The following is an 11,644-nucleotide window of genomic DNA, read 5'->3' as shown; positions in this document are numbered from 1 at the left end:
GCACGGTGGCGCCCCGTTACTCGTCACCCCCAACGGCCCACCCAGTGACTACCTCAGGCGCGGTAACGGCAGGCGCACGGAGCCGGCCGCCAGCTCTCAGCACCCGGCCGCCGCCGCCTCTGCTCGGACGTTCCTGGTGTGCGTAAAGGGGCGTTGTTTAGGAGCGTAATCGAGCGCCGCCCGCAGCAGCACCACCGCGACTCCATGTTTAACTTTCCCCACCTCCCAGCGATCCAGAGCCGGCCGGGCGCGGGGGTTCCCTTTACTCACACCTCACACACCGCCGACTCGCCATGCCGGGCATGATGGACAAGGGGATGGAGTTCCTGGGGAAGACACGACCCAACGGCGCCAAAAGCCCCTCCAACGGGCTCCTGAGCGACGAGAGCGGCAGCGACGACGAGCACGGTGGGAGCCTCGAACGCTGTGAATGAGAGGTCACGGAGGGCTGTGTTGGCGAGAAAATGCAATGTCCATCAGACTCATCCCCTTGTTTTTGTGTTTTTAGATGTCGGGATGAGAGTGGGAGCTGATTACCAAGCTCGGATTCCTGATTACGATCCCGGTAATGAATGTTTTCTATCAGACTTTTGCGCCTGTGGTAGCCTCGGTAGCGGTGTCTGCACTGTTGGTGTTTCGGACGCTTAACTGTTAAAAGTAAAATCTTATGATTGCCGAATGTAGTCATTGTTCGCTTGTAATATCAACCTTTGTAGGGTTTATAGTATGTTTAATTTCGATGAACACAATTGTGTTTAATAAAAGGAAAAGAGAAATCGGACCACTTTTTAGAAATGGTGAGCTGACCAGGGTCCTGTTTGTTTAATTAGGTTTCTTAGTGCGCATATTCATATTCCTATCCCCAGCCCCAGTGTGCGTGTTTTTCTTGGCCTGGCCGCAGAGAACGCAGCCTTACGCGCTCCTGCGCCCCGTTCTGTGGTAGCCTCGAACGTACACAGTTTAATTCAAGCGAACGCAAGGGTCATGCGCTCGTGTGACAGTGCATCTTAGAAGAGAACATAGAGGACCTCGTTTCCGTGGCACTCTTCAACTGTCCAGCCCTCGCTACCTTTTTGTATGAGCAGCACAGCCGCTGAAGGTACCCCAGCACGGCGAACATGGCAAGTAGCATGTCCACTGTGTTATGGCAGACAGACCTCGCATGAGGCCAACAGCCAATGGGATTCGGCGCGCTGGCCACGTGACAGCCCCATGCCGCGTATGCTTTCATTTCAAAAGAACAGCGCTGGCTGTGCCTTTGTTTGTAGTCCATGTGCCTTGAATCTGTGACCAGGATGACAGGGTCCGATCACTTGTTATTTCCAATAGAGCGAACGCTAGAAAAGCCCGCACGTCATTTTTAAAAGATGATTTTGTATGAGTCGAAACCGTGTCTAGGGGGGGGGGGAGGGGTGGGATGTATGTGTACAAGGTAGAATGAATGTGTCACAAGGTGCACGTGAATAAGTGCACAGCAACTTGAGTATATGGATGAATGATGTATGCACGGATGGATGAATGAAAGTGCATGAGTAGGTGAAGCAGCGAGTGACCGTGTGGCTGGATGAATGCGTAAGACTGAGTGAATGCATGGATCAGGGTGGCCAGGATGTTGTATGTTGATGTCGTCGTGCTGATGAGAGGTGTCTGCTGTCTGCCACTTCTGTTTAACTCATCCATTGAACCATGTTCCCAGGTACTTATCCACTCATATGACGATGTACTGGCCCCTATAGCCATTCGTTCGCCTATTGACTCATTCTCGTATTCTATTCTGCATGTGTTATCTTCGGGTAGGCTGTCTTGTGTAACCCCATGGACCAGTGTTACAGAATTTGACATGTTTTCATTTATTTCCCATCTTTCATGCAGTTGAGCAATGCACATCTACATTTTGCTATTTCCTTCTTTTCAGGCGATGTTACCGTTGAAAATTTGGGAAATATGCCACAAAATAAAACATGACTAACCTCTTGAAATGTCCAATTGCTCTTCGTACACCTATTATGTATGTATCTTAGACTGTTTGCCAGTTCATTTTAATCGTGAAAAATAATGGTACTTAAAAATACATATGGAGACTTTGGGTCAGCCTCTACAACTGTTGCTCAATTATTAATTGAATCAGAATTGAATGCAGTTTATAGCAGGGAACAGAAGCTCAAGCAGGAGAAGCTGCACAAGGTGTGCCAAGTATCATGCAAACTAAAGAAGCTACTGCATCCTTTTGTGATTTACTGACATTATTGACTTCCTGTCTAAAAGGACTACTAACATATTTTTGTGCATCGGCCATATGGAATAATAGAACATTCCACACATAGATTTGAGGACCCTTCCAGTCGGAGTCTACCAGTAAGGTATGCTACTTTTCAGAGATTGAAAAAGAAATGGTCAACCCACTAACTCCTTGCAAGCTTGGGACTAAGCCAAAGTAAAAGGGAATCAACCTTAAACAAATCAAAAGAATGAACTGAATCGTATGTCCCTAAAATGGTGACAGTATGAATTAATTGAAGAGAAATCTATCAAATGAAAACATGTGTGTATTAATCAGAGGCAAGCTAGGCATGTAGTTTTTAATTATTTAGGTTTCAAGGAAACATCATAGTCATATGCACTTTCACTTATTCAGTTACTGTGGCTGCATTTGCAGAAGTACTTTAAGTGGGATGAAAAAAGTAGGGAGGTCTCTAGACAGGGTGTGGCCTTTGTAATTTGGCTCAAGCGCGTAAACTAAAGTTCTGCAGCTTCCATTGTGTGCCACCCAACTAGTATTTTGGGTCCTCATTACACTTTTTCTTATTGCATCCAAATGGACATAATCCTAAAACCAGCTTTATCAAAGGTTGTTATTTATTTAAGATAAAAAATGAGTACCAACAACTTCGTCGTTAAAAATGCTTTTATTCTGGAATTGCAACTGCGAATGCTCTGGTAATCTTCATTACTCCATGTTCAAATTTTCCCCTATACAGTCCTGGGATTCTCACCCCCGTCCCTTTGGTGGGGATTGATTATATGTGGTCCTTTTTTTCCTCGGGGTTTGCTTGGTTTTACATGGTGTGTGGATTGACTACTTCCCCTTTGTAGTGGTGTCTGGGTAATGGCAGCCATGTTGGGGTTAAGTATTTTGAGTCAGCTAGGGCATTGGGTCTGCCAGGTGGCGATGAGATCTCAATTGTATGAACTGGATCTTGGAAGATGGGCATGGAGGTAATGCACATTGCTAATGCCTGTGAGGGAGGTAGCAGTCTTCAGAGTGTTTCAATCACTCTCCTTATGTTGACAGTTAGACATGTACACCCTTTTTTCTTTCCACATCTTCTCCATCCTCCCCTCTTAGCTCTTCAGCGACCTCCCCTCTTTCCTCTTCAGAAACTTATTTTGCTCTTTAATGAATGCACTTCTTGGATCTCCTTCACTTCAACACTCTCTCAACACACCAATTCACCTGTAAGCACTGCATTTTCTTTTATTTCAGCCTGTTCATCATTTTGACAACTCTGCATCTCCTACATGCTCATTTGCACAGAATCACATTACAACTGAATTCATGACCATTGCTCTGTCCATACTGCAAACAGGCCATGGACTTGATGCCCACATATTCTGAAACACTCTTTTGAGCCACTTAAAGGCATCCGAGAAACTTGCACTGCCTTCAACCTCCGCTCCAGATCTCTTGCTAGTGGCCCATTATGAATACCTGGAAGGAACTCAGTTCAAAGTATGCACTATACAAGAGCAAAATGCTACAAAAATATGTAATCATGACATCCTGGAAATGGCTTACTTAATCTTGCACTTCCAAAAAGTGTTAAAATTGAAATATAAACTGGAACGAAATCACTGACATGGACTTTAAGTGTCTTACATTCATTGTTCAGAAATGAATTAGTTTTTTGCCAGTTAAGTTAAGTACATGAATATAGAGCACGAAACGGACCCGTTTCAATGTGCATTTTAAATTACTACTGGATCTGAGACCCGGAGAGACCAAGCCCACTTAAAGCCCTGAGTAGTATGGTCCTGGCTCAAAACAAAGGACCACAGTACAATGGTAGCCAGATGGTTCTGCTGTCTCTTTTTCACTTGCTCTCTTTCCCTTCCCCCTCAAAAAAGTAAAGTATGAAATCATGTAATTATGCCTTGTCTATGTGTGCTGTCAGGAAAGGCCTGGCATATTTATTTCTGACGGGTGTCACCGCTCTAAGCTGTTATGAAGTTTGAAAAATACAATTTTTCTCTAAATTTCTTCCAGAGGTGTTATTGAGAATCTTTGTGTGTAGGTACTTTAAGTAACATCAGATTGTAACACCAAAACAGCACTCATCGTGACCACCAGCAACATTCGAAACATCTTGGACAGAGGAGAAGCAGCCTTCATCCTGCTTGACCTCTCGGCAGCCTCCAATACTGTCTTCCTCAACACCTTCTCCAGAAGACTCCACAAGATTGGCATACAAGGATCAGCTCTCAAATGGATCTGCTCTTTCCTCACAGGAAGAACCCAAAGGGTCAGACTGCCACCCTTCACATCAGAGACCAAGAAACAGATGTTTGGTGTCAAACAGGGATCATCCATGTCCCAGTCTTTTCAACATCTACATGACACCACTCGCCAACATCATCTGATCACAAGATCTCACTGTCATCTGTTATGCCAATAATACCCAACTCAAGTTCTCCCTGTCAGACAAGACAAACACCAATAGAACCAACTGCATGACCATGTTAGCAGACTGACTGCAAACCAACTGCCCGAAGCTCCTTTCCAACAAGATCAAGTACTAGTTTTTGGCAACAAGACCTCCCCATAAGGTTCCAACTTGTGGTCGCTGGATCTAGGACCAGTACACACAGAGCACACAAGAAATCTAGAGCTCATCCTAGATGACAAGCTCAATATGACGGCTCAAGTTAACACAGTGTGAACCTCCTGCTTCCACATCTACGCATGCTGCAAAAGATCTTCCAATAGTTGCCTCCAAACACTGGACGGACTGTCACACAGCAGACTGGACTACGGCAATACTGTCTATCCCGGTATCTCCAACCTACACAGATTCCAGACCATCCAGAACGCATCCGCAAGACACATACTGTATCTTTCACACCACACCTCCGAAAGCATTACTGGCTGCCAATTCGCAAGCGCAGCCAATCCAAACGTCTCACGTGCACATACAAAGCCCTTCACAATCACAGGACCAGAAAACCAGAACAGCCCCATACTCTTCCAACAAACCAATCAGATACCTATGCTCTGCCTGACTGTCACTCTGACACATGCCAAACATCTACAAAAGTGGAAGTCACTCATTCTCCTGCATCGCACCCAAGACATAGAACAACCTCAAAGCCTCCTCGTAGATTATTCAATCAAGAAATCTTCTTGAGCGTGACCTGTCACCTTGGGGGGTCTCGAGGCGCTGTTTGGTTGCTTCAAGCCTCGTCTAGATGGCGATGGCAGTTGAAGGGGCAGCTGCTTTCTGAAGCCCTTGAAAGAAGGGGAGGTGGGCAGGCAGGTAGGGGAAGGGGAAGGGAAGGTAAGTGACACTTACTCCTCTTGTCTTATTAATGAATAGTGTGATATATAGTCTTGTTCCCATTGTTATTGTTACACAAGTGCAGTCCTTTATTTACGCCAGTTTAAGATAACATACTACATACAAGTTTTGTTAAACAAAAATTGATTACCTACTGGGTTTATTTCGTCACTGATGTATTCCAAGTTTTGGTAGATACATTTTTTTAGACGCATATAAGCGAGTTCTTAGCAGTTTGTTTCTTTCTAGTGAGTGTATTGGATAGGCAAGTTAGAAGAAATGTTTCTGAAACAATGTAACTAAGAGCCATAGTGCAATAAAGTGTGTTCTACTGTAGTTTTCCTGTATTTTTCCACAATGACTCGTTCTTCAGTTATCTGCCCCCCCCCGCACAGCCACCACCAATTCCAGACCTTTCTATCCGCCATGTAAACATAGACTTCCCCCTCCACACCATCTACGTGGAGAAGTGTGGCACAATGGTTAGAGCGGCAGACCCTGAAGCAGAGATCTGGCTCAAGACCAGGGTTCAAGTCCCGCTTCGGCAGGTCTTGGGCTCAATTCCCTTGGACCAGATAATTCTCACCTCGGTGCCTAATCTAATTAATGGGTCCCACTCTGCAACTCTGGGCAATAGCTTGCTTAATCTCCACAATGGCCCCAACAGCACTTGGATGCCTGGCTTCACCCTGGGGGTGCCCAGGAGTGGGCACCTCACAGGGAAAAGCCAGGAGGGGTTCCATAGCGGTATGAGTACAGCGCCTTGAGACCCTAACGGGTGAGTAGTGTGCTATACAAGTGCAAAATTTACATTTACCTTTACCCCCTCCACCTATTCCTAGCCTCTCTCCAGTAGGCTCGTCCTTCTTCAGACTCTTGCTCTCCACCGTCCTATGCATGGCTCTACTAAACCTATGTTGTTAGAGAGTGAAGACACGGTATCAAAGTAAAGGTTAAGGGCATGTTCCTTTTTTGTCCTTGCTATGCCACTGAGGAAATCTGACAGGGAGCTAAAGGTTTGAAAAACGGAGGATAGCACAGCTGTCTGCATAGCCTTGTGTTTTTTGTCCTTAAAGGTTGTCTCTGCTTTTCTCCTTAAGGTTGGGTAGGCATCTAAATTGGTAGTCAGGTTACTTTGTGGTTTTGATCCAGAGTCTGCTGGCTGAGGAATTTTGAAAAACCATTGTGGCCTGTTCTCATCAATTCATTTTGGCTGACTGTTTCCTGGGCTAAATCTAGACTATATTTTGCACAGTATAAGAGGTTCTTGGTGGCATTGTCAACTGCAAAGGTTCACCATCCCCAAGCATACCCCTCTGTCTCAGTAAACCGAGGGAAGACATATAATTTGTTAAGTGGGTAGAGATGCAATAAAACTAGGCTGTACAGTGGGACGGGATAGCGAACGGGAAGGCATAGTAGCTGCAAACAATAACACCATTAATTTCTCAAAACAGTGTCTAAATTTTAATTAATATGTAAACGAAAACAACTCCCTTCAAATCTCCTGCCTTCTCAAAGTCCAAGACATAAGGAACTGAAACAAAAGTGCCCCTTTAAATTGCATGGTCCCCGCAAAGGATTGTGGGCCATCAAAGAATTCATAGCGCACACAGGGTTATTATCAGCTGTACATTGACTCAATAGTAGTTTGTAATTACACTGCAATGGGCCTTCAGAACTCTATACTTTAAAGATTGCTTATACATATTAGATGTGATGGGTGCATCCTTCACGTTTACTTCCTGTGTGTGGCAGTTTTGGGATGCTACCCAAAGTATGTATCCACGGTATAGCGTGAACTCAGCAGAGAGGCTACAGAGTGCAATACAGGGTCAAAGGCAAAGATTGAGTCATAAGAGTGATTGGCGGTATAGCTTGCAGTGGAGATGTACATGGATTGTTTCCGTGTCGTGAAGCAGTGTTTTGTTTGTTTTTTAAAGAGGTGTGGCTTTGGCTCTTTTCTAAAAATGAGAAAGGTTGGTGCAGTTCTGATGGGTAAGAGAATGTTGTACAAGATCATGGATGTATAGGTAGAGAAGGCCCGCTGCCTTGCTTTTTTTGCACTTCACCTCCAGGCTGATGGTGTCCAGGCAGCATGTGCTGAAAAGCACTGGAGTTGGTGAGCTAGTAAGCTAAATAGGTGAGGGTGCTAGTTGTGGTGTCTTTTGTAGGTGATGAAGCTTGCTTTGAAGAGAGTGATCATCTGTAAGGGGACCCAGTGGCCTCCATCAGCATGATGATGATGTCAGCATTTTTCCTCTTTCTCTTGATGAGGTATGGTGTGACATGTAGGATGCCTTTAAGTGGGGACAATGTGGAATCTGGGAAGCCATGGAGCAGGGTGCACTAGCATCTTGATGGAGAGGAAACGGACTTGAATGGCAATGCTGCTGTCATTTTATGGGAGGATCTGTTTCACTTATTTTAGTAACTAGAGAGCTGGCACCAGACAGGTTTTTTCCCCACAGTGATCTCCTTGAGGGTGAGTATTTGGTGTCCAAAGTGAATCCAAGTAGCTTGGTGTTGGGTGAAAGTTGGTGTTTGAACATAGCGAGGACCATGTGATTGAGCTAGGTTTGGACCGGTTGTTGCTTCTTGTTCTTGGAAAATATTGAGAATTCTGTCTGGGGTGGGGTGGGGTTGTGTGTCAGGTAGGTGCTGGGCATTTAGGTCTGGGTGAGTTCCAGGCAGTGTTGAATGTGTGGGACAGAAGAGGCTTTCGAGTAGAGTTATGTATCAGCAAATTTGTGAATTATAATGCTGTTGTTGGTGAGTAGAGCCCCAGGAACTCCATTTAGATGTTGAAGATGACTGAGGATGGAATGGAGCCCTCTAGGATTCTCTCAGTGATGGAGATGTCCTGATACCCGGAGGTACCAGTGTCAGTTAGGTAGGTAGGAAAACCATTGACGATTATTGCCAGTGAATTGCATTCAAGATCTCAGGGTGTGTGGGGACAATTTTTAAATTAGGTGTCTCTGTGCTGCAGCATGATCTGACGCTAGATTGGCAGTCACATAAGAGATGTTTGATTTTGATTTGATTATGAAATTGAGCAATCAAATGCTTTTTCAGTGATTGTGCCAGTGAAGACAAGATTACTCATGAGCAGGTATTTCACAGGCCATCAGGGTGTGGGGAAGTTTGTTTTACATTCAGAACTGGGAAGATCTGGCCTGTTTTCAGAGCTTCTGGGAATATGCCTTTAGTGAACAGATGTGAGAACATGTCCAGAGAGGGTTTTTATGGAGCGTGAGGGTAGACTTCATCTTAAAATTAGGTGGATTTGAGGGATTTGGGTATGTCAGCGAGATCTGCAAGAGATAGGACTTCAGTGGATTGGAATTTCAAGATGCTACAAGAAGGGATCTAAGAAGAGAAGTAGGCTTGGCATTGTTCATGTACTGTCCAATGTTTTCTAGATTTTCACTGTAGGAATGGTTGAAGGCATTACATTTGTCTGTGGAGTGTTGGTCAAGACATTTAAGCAGGGAATTGATCTAGTGCTCAATTGTGTTGGCAGCTTCACTGATGTTGGTATCATGCTTTGATTTTGCTTGATGTGATGAGTTGTCTGCATGTTGCACTGAGTGACGTAAGTAGTTCTGTTTGGATCGTGGGTGTTCACATGACTTTCCTTAAGAGTGCTGAAGTTGTTTAGAGGGGTGTTGCTGTAATGTGTGGAGTTGGCATGGTACAAAATTGAGAATAATTTTTCCATTGTTGATGGCAAAATGTTTGAAAGATCTGAAGGTTTGTTTCACCAAGAGCCCACTAGTTGTAGCTTCCAGCAGCATGTCCATGGAGAATAGTGCCTCCACAGCAGTCAAGACTTCAGCAAGCAAAAGGAGATTTCAGTAAACGTTGCAAATGTGCTAAACCATTCGTCCGACAGGGAGGCAACTTTTATATGCAAACCTGCTTGTTAATACACATGGTCAACATGCAAACCACGAAGACACACTAAATAGGAGTATATGTTCCAAATCACACACAGAAAAGAGAGAGAGAGAATACATAAGTAGTAGGACTATGAGGCGTTATAGTTTAACAGCTATTGTCAGATGCTAAGGAAGCCATTCTGTTGGAAGTGGTTGAACATCTGCCTCTGAGTAACCTTGGCAAACTCTCCGACCTTCTCAAGCATCTAAGTACCCATTAACTGTTGGTAGTGACATTTTCACACCTTTTCTGACACTTGATCTTTATCAAACATGACATGAACATCTCTGCAAATTCAATACACATGCACAAGTCTTTACATGGTAGTAGTACCAGAGGTGCATGAGAAAGGGGAGCTGCTTAACAGTTCTTTCAGTCTCTCCCTTAAGACCTGACCAGAGACAATGAGCATGCAAGCCTTGCCAGTTTGAATTATTTGCTTTAGCAGCAGCGGTATTGACAGGATTCATTATATAACTTGGACAGCCAGCAGTATTGGCATTGCCAATATCGGGGATAATAGTATGCATGAGGTGCTAGTAGTTTGACATAGGTGCTAGAGCAAAAGTTACATAGGCCAATATACCAGCCATTATAGGGAGTAAGTAAGTAGAATCCCTGATACATACAGTAGGCACGTTTTCTAGATGAGTAGGAGCCCCAGCAGTACCCAGTACAACAAACATTGCCAGTCTTTTAAAATAATATAAGAAATCGTTATTGGTACGGATGGCACGCTTGAACAGGCAGCCATTTTCCTTTTATATTTATTGTAAGTATCAGAGGACATTTGGGGTTGTGTTGTGCGTTACACTTGTAATTTATGTTCTCGTATATATTGTGTCAATAAATTAGAGATCGGATATTAAGAAAGCATTATTTCTTTATTCATTTTATTTATAGCTTGAACATTTTAACTTATTCCATATAGTTTCAGCCATATAGAGGTTCAGCCAAAACATGTTTTACCCCATGGCCAATTAGGCGTTGGTCTTTTTCAAAGCATGGCAAGGGCAACAAATGCCACTTCTTAGTATAGCAGGCACAAATGCACGAGGGCATGGTTGTAAAGATGTGTTGGCCATAGACAGGAAGAACACACACTGGAGGAGACATTGAATGGAGTAACCATTTTTAACATGTGATCATTTACTTTTAGTTGAAGATAGGTTTACTGTATTGTTATCATGTAACTGTTACAACTAAGCCATGATTACTATATTATTATCATGTATCATTGAGTACTTGTCTTGACTGTTTGGTTTGTTATCGCATTGCCCTGTATTCCAGCATAGTAAATGTCTTTTCAGGTGCTATAAACTTGTACTGTATGTTTTTTTTTGTGCTTGTCTTGATGCTCACCAATAATGGAATGGTGAGTGACACGGAATGAATGTTGCTCATTTGATGCCCTTTGTAGCAAAGTGTATGGAAGGATGTGCAGTGCGGAAGTATGATGACCTTTTCTAAAGAGAGCTCAGCATCACTGAGCTGACATTAGCCAAGACGACTCGAGGAGTGTGTCCTATCCAATGTTGTGCAGTGCCGCTTCCCGCCCGTAACATAACTGTTGTTGCTTTGATGTCCTCATATTGAGCAAGTGGCCAAATCAGTTTCTCCCATTGTGTGATATTTTTTTTTTTCTTCACAAATATGTTTTTTGTGTGTCTTTTTTTGCATTTTTTTTCTTTTGTTTTTTTTGTTTCTGCTTGTTTTACACAAGTACCCACATAGAGCAGAGTGAAAATTATGCCCGATTCCGATTTGCACAGACAACAGCCTTTTTGCTGGTGGTAATTGCATGTATAAATCTTGTAAAATGGGGGAAATGATGCATGCAAAAGAGATGCATTGTTCCCATCTATTACTTCCTATCTGCAAATTGGATGTAAAAACATTGTGACTTCCCTCTCCGCAAAAGAAATTTGTGCCTTGGTGTTTTTCTATCCAGTAACGCAAACACGTTTTAAGGTACTGTCGAAGTTGGATCCACACAGACGCTCACAACAGATACCTTGTTTGCTATCATATGATTCTGCATTGGCTTTCCAATATGTTTCTCATTTATACATGATAGTCATTTGTGGATCTCAAAATGCATTTAGTGTTACAAATTCAACATTCAGTTAGTGCTTCTGGTCTTCTAT

General features: G+C 43.6%; 1 protein-coding gene across 3 annotated transcripts in view; it reads left to right on the top strand.

Moving 5' to 3' along the window:
- The first annotated feature begins 129 nt into the window (after positions 1 to 129).
- Positions 130 to 11,644, top strand: part of RCOR3 (REST corepressor 3) — a 328,175-nt gene continuing 316,660 nt past the window's right edge. For all 3 annotated transcript variants that reach the window (XM_069233951.1, XM_069233952.1, XM_069233950.1), the window contains exons 1-2: positions 130 to 408; positions 509 to 565. In XM_069233951.1, coding sequence (XP_069090052.1) covers positions 294 to 408; positions 509 to 565 — 172 coding nt within the window. In that variant the 5' untranslated portion in view covers positions 130 to 293. The remainder of the gene's footprint in view (positions 409 to 508; positions 566 to 11,644) is intronic.

The sequence above is a fragment of the Pleurodeles waltl genome, chromosome 5, assembly GCF_031143425.1.
Source record: "Pleurodeles waltl isolate 20211129_DDA chromosome 5, aPleWal1.hap1.20221129, whole genome shotgun sequence".
Taxonomy (NCBI): domain Eukaryota; kingdom Metazoa; phylum Chordata; class Amphibia; order Caudata; family Salamandridae; genus Pleurodeles; species Pleurodeles waltl.
This window is presented reverse-complemented; position numbering and strand designations above follow the sequence as displayed.